This window comes from Pseudorca crassidens, chromosome 20 (assembly GCF_039906515.1).
Source record: "Pseudorca crassidens isolate mPseCra1 chromosome 20, mPseCra1.hap1, whole genome shotgun sequence".
Lineage (NCBI taxonomy): Eukaryota > Metazoa > Chordata > Mammalia > Artiodactyla > Delphinidae > Pseudorca > Pseudorca crassidens.
In genome coordinates this window covers 45,704,948-45,723,204 of record NC_090315.1, presented here as the reverse complement: position 1 = coordinate 45,723,204, position 18,257 = coordinate 45,704,948, and the positions used below count along the sequence as shown (strand labels likewise).

At 42.2% G+C, this 18,257-nt stretch overlaps 1 protein-coding gene and 1 pseudogene across 3 annotated transcripts in view; one reads left to right on the top strand and one right to left on the bottom strand.

Moving 5' to 3' along the window:
- WWP2 (WW domain containing E3 ubiquitin protein ligase 2) overlaps positions 1-18,257 on the bottom strand; it is a 145,487-nt gene that overhangs the window by 114,427 nt on the left and 12,803 nt on the right. For all 3 annotated transcript variants that reach the window (XM_067719815.1, XM_067719814.1, XM_067719813.1), the window contains exons 2-4: positions 9,230-9,314; positions 1,797-1,944; positions 1,334-1,455 (exon numbers count right to left, since the gene is read on the bottom strand). In XM_067719815.1, coding sequence (XP_067575916.1) covers positions 1,334-1,455; positions 1,797-1,944; positions 9,230-9,299 — 340 coding nt within the window. In that variant the 5' untranslated portion in view covers positions 9,300-9,314. The remainder of the gene's footprint in view (positions 1-1,333; positions 1,456-1,796; positions 1,945-9,229; positions 9,315-18,257) is intronic.
- On the top strand, positions 7,589-7,697 carry LOC137215764 (5S ribosomal RNA; annotated as a pseudogene).

The window sequence follows — 18,257 nt, the reverse complement described above, 5'->3', positions numbered from 1 at the left end:
CACAGGGAAAAAAGGCTCAGAAAGGCATGTATCAAAATGTTAACAATAATTATCACTAGGTACTTTGCTTCCAGGAGAATTTTATCTTCTTTGTGTGTCTGTGTGCTTTTGTGTGATTCCCAAGTTTTCAACAATTACTTTTGTAATTGAAAGCAAAAGTATGCCAACTGGACAAATGAAAAAGGAGAGAAAAGGACACTCATGTCGCTTGCTGATCCTAATGTGAGAATGCCCACAAGTCTATTTCCAAATGACATAGTAAATATAATCCTCCTTGAGAATCAAATTATAAAAGGCAGGCTAGCATTTGGGAAAATAAAGACCGACTCAGAAGACAGAGCAGCGGGGTGTTCCCTGCAGAATTAGAATAGAGGCAGATCCTCATTTCAGACGATTCCCGAGTCCAGAGTGGGTTCACCACATCAGTGTGTGCCCAGCAGAAAGAAAAAGACCGGGGGAGCCTCACACCCCATTCAAGAGGCCCATCAGAAAGGACAGGCTCAGAAAGGAAAGACTCTTGAATCAAGCAGCACTCTCCCTGGGACTCGGGGCTCCCCACCCACACATCTCTCTTAAACTAAATCCACGTTCAGAAAATATTTGCTAGACAGCACACATCAAGAAAAGAAGGAGCCTTTCTTTCTGTGGCATTCCCTCGCCACATCTGGTACTGCTCTGAATAGAGGCTTTATGAGGGAGGATCCAGATACCTCCGCCATGGGTTACTCCACTGACCACAAACAGCAATAAACAGACGTGAGGATTTAGATTTCCGTGCAGCCGAGGCATGCTGAATAATCATGATAGAGCTTCCACTGCATTCCAACAACCAGGAAATGTTTATCGAGCGCCTTCTAAGCACAGGGCACCATTTGTAACACCATTCCACGCAGACAGGCAGGCACACATGTACACACCCACCCACAGACGAAGCTCCTTTGTTGTGTTTGAGGGATCAGACTAGGAAAGTAATGATTTAGGCTGGAGGCATTTGACAGTTTGATTTTACACGTCACACATCAGGATCAGAAAAAGAGGGGCAGAGGGAAAGTATGCAGCCCTGAGGAAGGATCACGGGGGGGACATCAGTGCATCCCACCACTAGGGGCCCTGGACCAAGGGGCTGAGTTCCGCAATAGAGGCAGAGAGTAGCTCTCAGCCTTCCTAGAACTCCACGGACCACATCCACGGGGAGTACAGTAACTGCAGCCTCTGGTCCTGGAGGAAACTGCATCACCAGGTTTATCCACCATGTGAGAGACATCCATGCCTTCACATTCTTTTCCCCACCCCCACAAATGAATGACGTCAGGTACCCCTTCCTTGTACATACTTTTGCCCCCATTGTTCTTCAGGACATTGGAGAGGTTGACAGAGGCGGTGCCTAGCAGTTCATTTCTCAAGGTGTGGCAGCTCCAGACCTTCAAATCTAAATGACTCTGGGCCGTGACATTCCTGGAAAACAAATACTTGATTCATCATATCCAAGCAGATCAGTCACTCCTGTAACTTAGAAGAAAACAGAGAAACTACCCTGCTGACATCTTGAAGGTGGGGGGAACCCCAAAGAGGAAGACACTCACATATACCCTTTCCCCCTGAGAGCTGACCCTGTAACCATCTAGCTAACAATGAACACTCTGTGAGCTCAATGATGTAGAAACACCTGAAGAGAAGGTGCCTCAGGTACCAAAGGCGGAAGGCCTAGAGGCTGCTACAGGAAACCTGGATCTCCCACAACCCCTTCCTCTATTCTCCCGGGGGGCCGCATTCGGAGAGAAGGGGTTTTCTCTTACAAAATGATGATCTCGTTCCAGAGAAGCTCGGAGCTCCCAATTCGCTTCCCAGTCTTCTTGGTCTCACTGGGGAGTCCATCCACTGCCACTTCCACAAACGAGTTAATTCGAGGTTGACGACTATGCACCTTGGGCTTTGCTGACACCACTGGACAGGAAAGACAGAAGAAGTCAAGGATGAGTCAGAGGGCTCCCAGCTGCCCCCCTGTGGCAGATGTTCTCCCTCTTTTTTTGTTGTTTCTTTTAAAAAAAGAAATTTTGTCTTTTCCTCATTCTAAAAAGACTTCTTTTTTAATGTGAGGATATAAAAAGAGCATAAGAAAAGAAGCATAAGAGAAAAAATCACTCCTAAACGGAAAACACTGGGATAATTATCATTAAGATGTTGGTAAATACAGACTTTCTAGACTTTCATCTTTTATGTCTCCAATTCTTTAAAAAGTCCTCTCCCCCCAAAATCCATTTTAAAAAGCTGCAATATAAGCCCATTACAAGCATACACCATAATTTAGGCAACTATTCTTTCACTGTTGAATAGATTGCTTCCAACTTTTGGCTCGGGGAAAATGACCACAAATGTATATAGTATCTGCATGCATTTCTGAGTATTCTTCCAAAGGATATGAACATTTTTTAAAGTTCTTAAAACTGCTCAGTTCCTTTCTAAACCCATGTAGACACCTATCAGCACTATAGGAATATATCCATTTCACCAAACACTGCATAGCACTGAGTACTATGTTTTTTTCACCCTTTGCAAATCATGTAGGTAAAAAAAAAATAGTATAAAGATAATAGCTAAGAGTTAATGAGCACTTATTACAGATCCTGTGGTATGCACACATTATCTAACCCAATCCTTACAATGAGGCAGGAAATACATCATCATTCCATTTCACCCAGGAGGAAACAAGCTTGGGGAAGCTAGGTCATTGCCCCAGGCTACACATCCAGGGAGCTTCGAACCACAATGTGCACCCGGCAGCCTGACTCCACACCATGCTATATGCCATTTCCAGACTTTGCTTATTTGTTCTAATGCTTTTCTTCAATTACTAGCCAGATTGAATAGTTTTTCCATGTACTTGTTAACCATCTGCATTTCCTCTTCTGTTCATTTCCTTCATGTGGCAGCATTTCTGATGCTTACACGGCACCAGCAAGCGAGGGGCTCAGCACCAACTAAGCAAGCATAGGCCCAGGGCTGGGTGCTAGACAAGCTCCTTTTGTAGCACTTATCAGCCATGGTGGAAACTCCAGATCACTAGGACAAAACCCATCTGGATGTTTTCTATCCTATGCCCCAAATCAGAGCATGTAACTGACGTTCCTTACCCATGATGACAAGACTGCCTGAACCTGAGTTCCCATCAAGAGTTAGCAAACCTCTCCCTCCTAGACCCTTCTGAGGGATGACAGTCCTATAAGGGTCCACAACTTGGCAAAGGGCAAAGCCACCTCTGATTGTTTTTTAGCAATACGTGTCTTCTCCAGGACCAAAAGAACACTAGAGAGAAAGTCAAGGAACAACAGCAACAAAAGCTGTCGTGAAGATTAAGAAGCAACAAGAGTTGGTACTAGGAAAAAAGGTCGTAGAGCTGGGAAATGTGGCCCAGAGTGGGAAAATGAAAATACTACACACATAGACCAAGGTTAACTGAGGCCACCTGGTGGTGTGAGCGCAGACCCTTAAATGTAAAAATATAGATAAAAAATAGGGACTAGTTATATAGAGTCCTACCATTTTGAGCTAGACAGTTTCTTTGAAATCAACAAGTTCAAACCCTTTATTTAATAGTTGGGCAAACTAAGATCCAGGGAAGTGAGACATATCCAAAATCACGGAGCTAGTCAAAGGCAGTGCTAAGCCTGGAACCAAGCCTCCCAGCTCCCGGGCTGATTCTTTGAACCCTTCCATCAAATTTCCCTTTTGGTCCTTGTTTTTTTAGTATCTACTTTTAAAAAAATTTTTTTTTGATATAATTTCAGACATTTAGAAAAGCTGCAAGACTAATACAAAGATTTCTTATAAACCCTTCACCGGGGACTTCCCTGGTGGTACAGTGGCAGAGAATCCCCTTTCCAACTCAGGGGACGCGGGTTCAATCCCTGGTCGAGGAAGTAAGATCCCACAAGCTATGGGGCAACTAAGCCCGTGCGCCACAACTACTGAGCCCACGCGTCTCAATTAGAGACAGAAAACCTGCACGACACAACTAGAGAGAAGCCCACGTGCCACAACAAAAGATCTCACATGCCACAAAGAAGACCCAACGCAGCCAAATAAATAAATAAATAAATAATTTGATTAAAAAAACCCTTCACCCAAAGTCACCAAATATTAACTTTCTACACTACTTGCTTTATTACTCTCTCTTTTTCTCTCCCTAAATACTTCAGTGTGTCTTTTCTAAGAACTAAGACATTTTCTAACGTTACCATAGTATAAATATCAACACTGGGAAATTCAACATTCTTTAATACTATTATCTAAGGTACAGACCTTATTCAAATTTTGCCAATTACCCTATCAATGTCCATTACAGCAAAAGAGAAAAGATTTTTTTCTAGTCCTGGACTCAATCTAAGATCACATGGTGCAGTTAGTAGTTTTTTGTGAAGTTTCCAATTTACATAAAAATTGAAAGAATAGAATAAATAATTGCACATTATTTACTAACTGCTATCATTTTGCCACATATGCTTTTCTGTCTCTCTCTCAGCGTCTATCATCAATATTACCCAGAGAACTTCCGCAATAATAAAAATGTTCTACACCAGCGCTCTCCAATACATTGCCATGAGATACATGTGGCTATAAAGCACTTGAAATATGGCTAGTGAGACTGAGGACTGGAGCTTTAAATTTTATTTAATTTTAATGTAAATAGTTCTATGTGGCTATACTTGCTACCCTATTGGATAGCACAGGACCCAGATATATATATGACATCTGTATTTAAAAAAAAAGTTAGTTGGAGATATCATGACAGATCGGCCCTGATTACTTTCAGAATGCAATTCCAAACAATAAGGGCATTCTTCCACCTACCACACCACCATTATTATACCTAAAAAAAAAATGTATAGTCACTCCTTCCATCATTTTATACCCATTCCATATTCAAATTTTCCCAGTTGTTCCCAACTTTTTTTTTTAATATTTATTTATTTGATTGTGCCAGGATTTAGTTGCGGCTCTCCAGCTCTGTAGTTGTGGCACGCGGGCTTCTTAGTTGTGGCATGCCAACTCTTAACTGTGGCATGCATGTGGGATCTAGTTCCCTGACCAGGGATCGAATCCATGCCCTCTGCATTGGGAGCACAGAGTCATAACCACTGCGCCACCAGGGAAGTCCCCCAAACATATTTTTATAGCTGTTTTTCTCCCAACCCAGGATCCAATCAAGATGAACAAACTGTACATGTGGGATCTTCCCAGACCGGGCACGAACCCGCGTCCCCTGCATCGGCAGGCGGACTCTCAACCACTGTGCCACCAGGGAAGCCCCATGACAATGATTTTTAAAGACTTCCTTCCACCAGCTGTCTTATAGAATGCTAAATCCTGCATTTTTCTGATTGTTTCCTCATGGTTAGATTTACAGTGAACATTTTTGTCAAGAATACTAACTACACAGGTTAGGTTGTATACTTCTTACTGTACACACCAGGCCATCCTCCTACTGGGGATACTAATTTTGATCCCATGGTTAATGTGGGGTTTGCCAGGTCACTCCACTGTAAAGATACATTTTCCCCGCAGTAATTTATAATTAATACGTGGGGTGATATTTTCAATGTTTCTTGTTCTTAAAAGACAAGCCAGGGCTTCCCTGGTGGCGCAGTGGTTGAGAGTCCGCCTGCCGATGCAGGGGACACGGGTTCGTGCCCCAGTCCGGGAAGATCCCACATGCCGCGGAGCGGCTAGGCCCGTGAGCCATGGCCGCTGAGCCTGTGCGTCCGGAGCCTGTGCTCCGCAACGGGAGAGGCCACAACAGTGAGAGGCCCGCGTACCGCAAAAAAAAAAAAAAAAAGACAAGCCAAAATACAGGTCTCAAGTTTATCTAGAAAGTTTATTTACTATTTGATAAAATATAAATGTCAGTTTCTTATACATGGAGTCACATCTTCACATAGGATTTAGCTTTTAAAGTCAACAAATAAGGCAAAAAATCACATATTTCCAAAATTATACCCCTGAAAAGCTCTTAGGAAGGCAACAGAATAGAGTGTGGCATATTATCCTTCTATAGGTTCCAAACAGCCAGTTTTTTGCTTTGCCGTGCTGTGTTTTCAGTGTTCCTTCAGTTAAATATCAGATAAAATAGTTGGCTTACGTTTGAGGACCTTAGTGTGTTTAAAAAGTGTATTGTAAAACTCTAGGACTGGGGGAGAAGGATAAATTGGGAGATTGGGATTGACATATACACACTATTACTATATATAAAATAGATAACCAGGGCTCCCCTGGTGGCGCAGTGGTTAAGAATCCGCCTGCCAATGCAGGGGACACGGGTTCGAATCCTGGTCCAGGAAGATCCCATATGCCACAGAGCAACTAAGCCCGTGTGCCACAACTACTGAGCCTGCGCTCTAGAGCCAGAGAACCACAAGTACTGAGCCCACGTGCCACAACTACTGAAGCCCTCGTGCCTAGAGCCCATGCTCCGCAACAAGAGAAGCCACTGCAATGAGAAGCCCGTGCACCACAACGAAGAGTAGCCGCCGTTCGCCGCAACTAGAGAAAAGCCCGCGCGCAGCAACAAAGACCCGACGCAGCCAAAAAGATAAATAAATAAAATTAATTAATTTAAAAAATAAATACAATAGATAACTAATAAGGACCTACTGTATATAACACAGGGAACTCTACTCAATATTCCTTAATGACCTATATGGGAAAAGAATCTTAAAAAGAGTGGATATATGCATATGCATAACTGATTCACTTTACCATACACCTGAAACTAACACAACATTGTAAATCAACTATACTCCAATAAAAATTTTTAAAGATAAAAAATAAAAAAATAAATCTCTAGGACTGCACTAGAAGAGGCACAGGGAACTGAGGCAGAGAGGGGACAGCATAGCAACAGCTCCCAAATTACACCAGAGGCTCTATCCACAAAATGCACAGGAGGAAGAACCACCCACACTGTTTAAATGGTTGCTTCTCTCCTCTTTCTCCCCCACCATTTTCCTGGATGGTATTATCAACTCCCTATAGCTTAAGTGCATATATAACGAGGTGCACCTGTATTATCAAGTTAGCTCTCTCCACACTAGTGAGAAAATACACATCAGGGAAAGGCAAGAGAGAAACCTTTAGAAGTCAGAGTGTGTTCCTGAATAACATGGTCCCAAAACAGGGACCTCAGGATATCACCAGTTTCCATGGGCAGGCTTCTGTTCTGACCTAGCCCTGCTAATTATTAGATAGGCAGTAAAGGCTGTAGTCTCGAGTTCAAAACCCTACCAGTTCACTCTATTCCTTCTCCCTTCTCAAAAGGGCTGGAGCAGCCATGAGACACCAAGAAAAGTAATTAAAATATATGAAGACTATAAAAAAAATCAATAACTCAATAAGAAACAGGCAAAAAATAGACACAGGCAACCCACAGAAAAGGAAATACAGATTTACTTAAACATATGATAAGACACTAAACATCACTTATCATTTAATGAGAAGTAAAACTATGCTGAGAGCACAATTTTTTTTAACCAACCAGACTGGCAAAGATAAAAAAAAAAAATCTGACAACATATCATGTTGGTAAAGGTGTGGGGACTACAGCCGTACCACCCTGAATGCCCCCAAACTCGGAAGCTAAGCAGGGTTGGGCCTGGGTAGTACTTGGATGGGAGACCGCTTGGCAATACCAGGTGCTGTAGGCTTAAAAAAAAAAAAAAAAGATGATGTGGGGAAAGGAGCACTCATTGATAACAACAGGTTCCCTCCAGGCGAGGGAACTGGGGAGCTGCAGGAATGGAAACAACTGTAAACTATGTGAGTGCATGAAATAAATGAATAACATTTCCATTTTTCAAACAATAATTTAAAAATTTGGACCAAAGATACAATTTTGTCTCCCAATGATCATGCTGAGAGGCCTGAGCCCAGATACTGAATGCCACTCCTCTCTCCCCAAGCATCTTGTGGTCCCGTGACTCCTCCTCCTAAAGCTACTGGAGCAGCAGGCTTTCATCCGTGTGATATTTACTGAGGCCTCACTATGTGTCAGGCACTGTTCTAGGCTTTGGGGCATCAACAGTAAGCAAAACAGACAAAAACCCCTGTTCTCGTGGGGCTTACATTCTACGGAAAGAGACAGTGAATAAATGAAACAGATTCCAATAGGTCAAACATTAAATAGTGACAGGGGCTGATAAGAAAAAGATAAGGTGATGAAGGGGAGAGACATGAGGGAATCAGGGTAGGGAGCCTTTAGATGGGGGAATCAGGGAAGGCCTCGTTGAAGAGAGTGACTTTGGGGTAAAAACCTGCAGAAAGTAAGGAAGCAGACCAGGTAGATAACTCAGCCAAAAGAGCATTTCATTCAGTGGGAACAGCAAGTGCAAAGGCCCAGGGGTGGGAGTGTACCTGGTAGAGGCAATGAATAGCACGGGAGGTCCATGTGGACCTGTGCATCTAGCCAAAGAGGAGTAAATGTGGAACAGGAAATGAGAAATGGAAGGGGTCATATCACGTGGGATCTTCAGCTTGTATGCGGAGTGAGATAGACAGTCCTTGATGTGTTTGAGCAGAGAAGTGACAAGAGCTGGCTTACACTGTAACAAGATCACTGGCTGCTGTGCGATAAACAGAATGAAGCGGGGCAAAGGGCAGAAGTAGGAAGCCAGGTTAGGAGGCTACCACCTTAATCTAGGGCAGAGATGATGCCAGCTGGTGGGTCAGCAGGGGTGGTGAGAAGTGGCTGAACGCTGCCCACATTTTGAATGTAGACAAAACCAGATTTGCTGAATACAGGATATTGAGGAAAAAAAAAAAAAATCAGGTCAGTTCCAGGCATGTCACATTTTAGACGTTTACTAAGCCTTCAAGTGGAGATGCCAAGTGGGCTATTGGATATAAAAACCTGGAGTTCAGAGACAAGGCCAGGCTGGAGATACAAATGTGGCAGTGATCCTACTATTTGGTGGCATTTAAAGTGATAAGGTTTGGATGAGCTCACCAAGGGAATGAGCGTAGATAGAAAAGAGCCCTGGAGAAGGAAGGATTCGCCATTTTATATAATTCTTTCCAAAAGTTCTTTTTTTCCCCCTCCTCTTCAAAAACTCCAGCTATAATATGACAACCCTATAAGAATGAATAGTTATGCTCGTAAGCCAAAGTGTGGTATAATTCCACCTCTTTCCCAAAGATGGGGCTGGACCTGAAATGACAAACTTCACACAGTGCCACTCACCTTTCAGAATAAGCTGAGACTTCTCAAAAGGCAGGGCGACCCCTGCCCGGCTGGAGCTGGCAGATGCCATGTCATCACCAGGAAACTGAAAGACAAACAAAGCAGCAGGTTTAGAGGATATCTGATAAGAGACTGAGGAACTGAACCCAATTTTAATATCTAAGTCTAAAGAGATAGAAGCAAGAAAATATAAACATCCAGGACTTCTCTAGTGGTGCAGTGGTTAGGAATCCACCTGCCAATGCAGGGGACACGGGTTAAAGCCCTGGTCCGGGAAGATCCCACATGCCACGGAGCAACTAATAAGCCCGTGTGCCACAAATACTGAGCCCGTGTGCCACAACTACTGAAGCCCACACGCCTAGAGCCCGTGCTCCTCAACAAGAGGAGCCACCGCGATGAGAAGTACATGCACAGCAACAAAGAGTAGCCCCCTTCACCGCAACTAGAGAAAGCCCACGCGCAGCAACAAAGACCCAACACAGCCAAAAATAAATAAATAAAATTTATTTAAAAAAAAAGAAAATATAAACATCTAAGCAACTGCAGCCACGCTGCTTCAGGCAGAGTGATGTCTGTCTCATAATGACTACTGAATCTGGGTAGGACTTGGATGGGCTAAGAAGGACACAGCACTGCTATATCAACCTCTTAAGGATGGAGAGCCTAAAATAATATCTCCAAAAAGAAAGTCACAGTTCAACAATTTTTTAAAAAGTAGGGACCTTCCCGGCAGTCCAGTGGTTAAGACCCTGAACTTCCACTGGAGGGGGCACGGGTTCAATCCCTGGTCGGGGAACTAAGATCCCAAATGCCTCATGGTGTGGCCAAAAAATAAATAAATAAAATTTTTAAACATTAAAAAAATTCTAAAGTAATATTAAACCAATTTTTTAAATGGACAGAAGATTTTAATAAAAGTTTCTCCAAGAAGATATACCAGTAAATGTGTTTATTGGCCAAGGAAATGACAGACCAGGATTCAATCTACATCTTCTGATTCCAAAGCCCAACATTCATCCAGTCGACTACTCTGCTATCACCTGGATGTGCACATAGGCCTGGCCAACAAAGCACATGAAATAATTTTTGATGGACCTCATTAGCCATAAGGCATCCCTGTCACTCCATCTTGGCTAGAAGCAGAAGTCTATCTTGCATTTTGAGTGGATCTTTTACTCATACATAATTGTGTAACATCGTCATTTGTCATTTGGAAAATATTTGGTTCACTGAGTTCTATAGATATTCCAAATGTTGACCCATTTCATTATACCCTATCCAAAATATCACATTTGTGAATGTCACCACTGATCTCATCAGACAAGTTTTTGAGTATTGGGAAGCTGTCAAGCTCTTTGTGGTAGATGGAAGTCTTCCAAATTTCTAATTTTCACTTAAAAACTCATATTCTATCATTGGCAACAAGCACTGTCGGTTGTTTTCCTTGAAGTGACAGGCTCACTTCATTCATCTTCAGGAAAATGTCTGCCAAACACCCAAATCTATTAACGCTAGTTTATCTGTTGATTTTTTTTTTAAGTAAAAATGGTATTTCATGAAAAAAGCAACTATGTAATACAGCTTTTAATTCAGTCATACAAGTGCTTTTTCTCAGCACAACAATTATACTTCAGTATGCAGGAGAACCTCAGGTCCTCTTTGCGCATTGACAATACTGAGCTTCTGATACTCGCCCTCAATCCTGTTCCACATCTCAGTTAATGACAACTCCCTCCATCCAGTGGCTCAGGCCAAAATTCTGGGGCTCATTCGTGCTTCCCCTTTCCCTCTCACACCCCACATTCAACCCATCAATAAATCCTATTGATTCTACCTTTAAAATATTTCCAAGCTCAAACATTTCTCTCCATCTGCACTGTCACTGCCTTGCTCCAAACACCATCATCTCTTAGCTGGGTTATTGTTTTTCCTGCTTCTGCTCTCTGCCCCCTTCAATCCAATTTCTACGTTCAGCAAGAGTCCTGTCTTTTAATATGTAATCAGATCATATCACTGTGCTATTCAAAAGCTGGAAGCTATCCAGGGGCTTCCCATCTACCTCAAAGTCCTTGTAATGACCTTAGAGGGACGGCGTGATACACTACCACACACCTCTCTGACCTGGCCTCCCATTTCTTTCCCCTCTCCCTACCTTCCCCATGGGCCTCCTCGCTGTTGCTTGAACATGCCAGCCACGTTCCCCCATCAGACTTCTACCTCTCTGTCTAGAATTCTCTTTTCCCAACTGTCCACATATACAGCTTATTCCTTCACTGCCTTCAGGCATTAACTCAAATGTTGCTTTCTTAAGGGGCCTTCCCTGGCCACCCTGTCAACCTCACCTCTCCACACACACTGTACCCATCCTTCCCTAGTTTACATTTCTGCCTTAGCATTTATCACTGACACGGTTCATAGTGTATTGATTTCTTGTGTGTACTGTCTCCCTCCTCTAGAAGGTAAGCTCCATGAGGGCTGAGATGTGTGTCCCCCTCTTAGCCCTGTAGCCTACTATCTGGAATAGTGCCTGGCTCCTAGTAAGAACTCTATATTTATTGAATGAATGAAGAGGTGCATCAACTTTCTGAAATTCAAAAGGATAATGTTTTGACTCCCTTGAAGTTTTTTTGGTAAAGCAATAAACATATCAACTCTTTTACCCATCAGATTAGCAAGAGATCAGAAGTCTGACAATAGTGTTGCTGAGAAGTCTCACAGGCTTCTGGAAGCAGTGCAAGTTAGACGGTACCTGGCAACCTCCGATAGAGTTAAAGATGCATATATTGTAGTTCCCAGGATTCCACTCCTAGGTATTTGCCAATAAAGATGCATATATTGTACTTCCCAGGATTCCACTCCTAGATATTTGCCAGGGGAAAATCTTCCAACAAATGCAGAAGCAACCGTGTTCAAAATGTTCATCATGGCAATGTTTGTAACAGCAAAAATTTATAAATAACCTAAATGTCCATCAATGAGGGAATGCATAAATTGTGAAATAGTTATAAAATGGGATGCCATATAGTTCTTGAAATGTATGAATTCAACTGATATGTACAAACCCCAAACTATAATACTAAAACTAAAAAAAAAAAAAAAAAAGCAAGTGATAGTTTAAGTGTAGGGCAGTGCCATTGGTATACACTTGAACTTTCACAAAACAATTGTATCTACTGTTGTGGACACACATAAATGGTATGAAAGTATAGAAGCATGGATGGGAAGGAACCACACCAAGTTCAGGACAGAAGTTACCTCTGGGGTAGCGGAAGAGGGAGCAGGGGAACTGCAGTGAACAGAGAGACCAAGGGAACTTCGACTGTATCTGCAACATTTCATGTTTTAAAAGAAGAAGTTCTGAAGCAAATATGGCAAAATGCTACTATTCATTAAATCCAGATGGTGGTTTTTATGACTGCTTGTTATCTTATTCTCTGAACCACTTCATATGTTTGATCTTTTTCATAATTTAACAATAGTTTTAAAGGGGATAAAAAGATGATATCTTGAGTAATGAAGGAAAGATTAATGATTGTAAATTAAGCCTCAGGGCTTTTAGTAACAGGTTAAAGCACTAAAAGCTGGAAATCCATTATTTATAGACTTTAAAAAGAAAACAATTTTAAAATGTTTACATCTACTGGGACTCATTCTAAGGGTAGAAGCAACTTGACTAAGGGTAGTTTTTAAACTAGCTTGTTCTCCCTGAGCTTTAACTGTTTTTAGCCTTTGCTATGAACTAGAGAGAATTCTGGAGAATGAAACGCAAAGCCCTCGCATGGCCTGTTACATGGGAGAAAGACCAAACCTTTCGATCTATACTTCGTGGCTCCAAAACAAAACCAATCAGATAAATTCCAGAGGCGGCTCAGAACAAAACCAACAGGGAAAGTAGTAGAAATAGAGTAGATAAGACTACCATGTTTTCTTCCTCCCATGTCTTTCATAATTACAGGCCACTGTTTACTAACAATAGCCCATGTTATTTATGCACGGCTTTGTCTCCAGATCCATTAGCAAGATACCACCCTAACACTACAAGGTAGGTATCTTTTCTTTTCTTTTTTCTAAATAAATTTATTTATTTTATTTATTTATTTTTTTGGCTGTGTTGGGTCTTCCTTGTTGCGCACCAGCTTTCTCTAGTTGCGGCGAGCGGGGGCTACTCTTTCGTTGCGGTGCACGGGCTTCTCATTGTAGTGTCTTCTCTTGTTGCAGAGCACAGGCTCTAGGCGCATGGGCTTCAGTAGTTGTGGCCTGCGGGCTCAGTAGTTGTGGCGCACGGGCTTAGCTGTTCCACAGCATGTGGAATCTTCCGGGACCAGGGCTCGAACCCGTGTCCCCTGCATTGGCAGGCAGATTCTTAACCACTGCACCACCAGGGAAGTCCGGCAGGCGGATTCTTAACCACTATGCCACCAGGGAAGCCCCAAGGTAGGTATCTTGAATTGAACCTTTGCAATCCATGTATAAAGACAAATAACCATTACTGTTGAAGGGAAAGTACCCCAAAGTACCTATAATTTCTGTCTCAGGGCCCCATATTGGACAGGATTTCCAATGGGCATGAGGTCCAAACTCCTACTAGCCACTTTAGGAAGCTTATGAAACCTGAGACCCAGATTTTACTCTACACCTGTCTCAGCAACACAAATAGATGACTCTGTACATGCACTCAAGTAATTTTTTCCCCTGCTAATAGTGATGAGAAGTGTTTGCATTCAAATCACTTCCACAAAAACTGAGTTAGCATAAGCCTGGGGCAGGCAGGGGGAGGAGGGAGAACATGTTTAAAACATCACCAAAGGTTATAGATGCTCAATGAATTTCATTATTCAAGGAAGTCATGGATTTATCAGGAGAAAAAGGGGGAAGCCAGAACTAAGTGTGGTAGATCTACCCAAATTTCTTGAAAAAAAAAACAAAAACATTATCCTCTGAACTTAACCTCTATGTAAATCTCGACAAGCACTTTTTAAAATAAAATATAAAATAACAGAGTAGAAAATATTAAAGTACACCATACATAAAGGAAAGTATTATTTCATAAAACGTTTGTTCAGATAAATGTACATTTACATCTTCATGTATATTGGGTCATGATATAAAATATGTATATGTCTTACTAAAGATTGTAGTCAAAACCTCTTGAGAACAACTGCTCTACAACAATCCTATCTTACTTAGGGTTTTGGATTAGAGAGACACAAACACTAAGCAAATAGACAAACACTAGATTGGGGACTAACTAGTCACTCAGAGAAATGCCATCGGTTTATTATTATCATTTTAGGTCTGAGAAATTTTCCCACATCTAGGTAAAACAGTATTTATTCAATCATTCAATACATACTGAGCATTTATTCTGTACCTTATACTGTTTTTGGTGCTAATGATACATCAATGAATAAAACATTTAAAAAAAATTCCTACCCTATAAGAGTCTCCTGGTAAAGAGCCAAGAATGCTCCTGGCTCTGGCAGGGGGATGGGAAAAGTAACCATTGTGCTGTATGCCCAGAGTGTTCTCTAACAGCAGCCTTCACTCCAGGAAAAGGACTCTACCAGGACTTATCCCAACTGCGGGGGAGGAAATTTCCCTGAGGCCCCCTCTAGACTTCTTATCGCACTGAGAAAGGAAAACAGTTCATAAACACTTGTAAAGGTCACAGTCCAGGGACAGAGACCCCCTAAAAGACTGAGATTTAATCATAAAATTATAAAATGCTTTCCCTCACCCACACTCTGCCACCATATCGAGGGTCCAATAAAATAACAGTGGATTACAGCTGAAAGAGCTAAAAGGTGTATACTCTATTTAAGAAAGAGTTCTTAGGGAAGACCAGAGATTACAGGGGAGACGAAAACAAGGATACTAGCATAATTTGAGGCCTCTGGTACCTACAATTACATCAATCATTAAACACAAGCCAACTCCTAGCCAGATTACACAAAACTCCCAACTAGATAAAGGCCTATTCACCTCAGTTCCTATTACTTAATACATCCTGCCTGGCTTTCAGTTAGAAATTATAAGTTATGCTAAAACGTAAGAAAAAATAGTGTGAAGAGACAAAGCAAGCATCAGAATTAGACTCAGATATGACAGACTTTGGAATTATCAGACAGGGAATTTTAAATAACTATGATTAATATGTTAAGTGCTCTAATGGAAAAAGTAGACAACATATAAAAACAGATGGGTAATGTAAGCAGAGACATGGAAACTCTAAGAAAGAATCAAAAGAAAATGCAGAACATGGTAACAAAAATGAAGAACGCCTTGATGGGCCCATGAGTAGACTGGATGTGGCTGAGGAAAGAATCAGTAAGCTTGAAAATATATTAACAGAAACGTCCCAAACTAAAATGCAAAGAGAAAAAAAGAATTAAAAAAAAAAAAGAAAATACAGAACTGCCAAGAACTGTGGGACAATTTCAAAAGGTACAAAATACACATGACTGGAATATCAGAAGAGAGAACAGAGCAAAAGAAATATCTGAAGTAATATGGTCAACAATTTCCCAAAATTAACGACATAACACCAAATAATAGATCCAGGAAGCTCACAGAACATCAAGCAGGATGAATACAAAAATCAAAAAATAAACTTAAAAAAGAAGCAAGGACAGAGTGCAGTGAAATATTTAAAGTGTTAAAAGAAAAAACCCGGGACTTCCCTGGTGGTCCAGTGGTAAAGACTCCGCGTTCCCAATGCAGGAGGCCTGGGTTCGATCCCTGGTCAGGAAACTAGATCCCACATGCACACTGCAACTAAAGATCCTACATGCCACAAGCAAAGATCCCGCACGCCGCAACGAAGATCCCGAGTGCCACAACTAAGACCTGGTGCAGCCAAATAAATAAATAAATACTTTTAAAAAGAAAAAAGAAAAAACCCACCAACCCAGAATTTTGTATCCAATGAAGTTACCCTTTAAAAGTGAAGGAGAAAAAAAGACTTTCTCAAACAAAAACCTGCCCTGCACGAAATGTTGAAAAGAAGTTCCTCAGAAAGAAGGAAAATGATATAGATCAGAAACTTCTACCTACACAAAGAAAAGAGCATGGCAGAAGGAATAAATGAAGCTCCAACCACTGGCTTCTTTATACAGTAAAAGACTAATGCTTAGGGGAAGGGCATATGTGGGAAGCGGATGCCAAATAGGGAACAGACAAGAGAACTAGAGAGGTGATGAGAGGTATGGGGAAACACCATGCAGTGAAAGAACACAGGAATTTGGGAGGGGGTTGGAAGTAGAAATGTTGAACATTGTGGACAAGGCAAGTCTCACTGAGAAGGTGACTTCTGAGCAAAGATCTGACGCAGGAGAAGGAGGGAACTGAGGATATCTGTGTTAGAACATTCCAGGCAGATAAAAGGGCAAGAGCTAAAGCTCTTCAGATGGTTGCATGTCTTGAAAGTGTAAGGAACGAAAGGGGGCCAGCGCACGGCTGGAGGGCAGTGAAAGAGGAGGAGGAAGATAGTGATAAGAGATGCACCTGGAGAATTCCCTGGCAGTCCAGAGGTTAGGACCCTGTGCTTTCACTGCAGGGGCCATGGCTTGGATCCCACAAGCCACATGGTGCAGCCAAAAATTTAAAAAATTAAGAAAAAAAAAAAGATGCAACTGAACTTATCCTGTTAGGTAAAATCATCCTTAATGAAATATGAAATGCCTTGGAGCAGTGGTCCTCAATTCTTTCTACACATTTGAATACCTGGAGAGCAATAAAAACAAAATGAAACCAAAAAAACCCCACTGACAACCAAACCCTAACCTCAGAGATTCTCATTGGATTGGTCTGGAGTGGGCCGGGGACAGCTGTGTTATTTAAAAGCTACCCAAATGATTCCAAAGTGAAGTTGTGGTGAGAACCACTGGATCAGTGTTACTGAATCAGCTGAGGCTTCAACTAATTTGACTGCACTGAAAGTAGGACTTTACCTCTATCAGAAGGCTCAAGGTTAAACTAAAATTATGTCCCAAAATTGCAAATGAAAAAGTTGGGGGAACTTCCTGGTGGTCCAGTGGTTAAGAATCCGCCTTCCAATGCACTGGATGCGGCTTCAATCCCTGGTCGGGGAACTGAGATCCCACATGCCGCAGGGCAAATGAGCCCACGTGCCACAACTACTGAGTCCTTGCGCCGCAACTACAGAGCCCACATGCTCTGGAGCCCGCACGCCACAACTACAGAGCCCGCATGCCACAACTACTGAGCCCACACGCCACAGCTAGAGAGCCTGCATGCCACTCTGAGCCCGCACACTCTGGAGCCCGCATACCACAACTAGAGAGAGGCCCGCAAATGAAGAGCTGGCACGCTGCAACAAAAGATTCCACTTGCCACAACTAAGACCCGACGCAGCCAAAAAAAAAGAAAAAGAAAAAGTGGGGTGATATGTAACTCTAGGAACAGAATACAGTGGAGGAGCTGTTCCAGGAGTGGTTCCAAGGAGACTAAGTATTGCACCACCTTCCTTGATGCCAACTTTTCCCACAGAGAGTCTTCCAGGGGCTCTCAATGAACATGACAGATTAAACACCTATATTTATCTCTGCTCCCTTCTCAAACCCCAACAAAATGTCAGGAAAGAAACACAAAGAATGTAAACCCACTAAAAAAGAATGGAAAAGGAAACAACAGAGATGGCAGCAACATTTTGGAAAGTGGCAAGTGAGTCAAAACTGAAATCTAACTGCCTGCGATGGGGGAAGTGGGGTTAAAAACAGGAGGGCTGGTAAAAACCTGCATGGAAAAGAGTGCCAGACTCCAGTCCCCACCCACTTCAGCTAGGCACTCATCCCTCCCTAATCCCAAACAGAGAGTTAAATTTTAATCTCTGGATAGGTTAAATCAGACCTGAGAACTTAAGGCATGGTTGAGAGTAGGGATAAGGCACCATATTGATCCAGGGAGATAAGAGAAAGTCTATATCATGAACTATGAGAGGTTTCCCCATCCCCACTTACCTTCCCTCATTTGGGTCCTAGCACGCTTAAGCATACACAACTGTGGA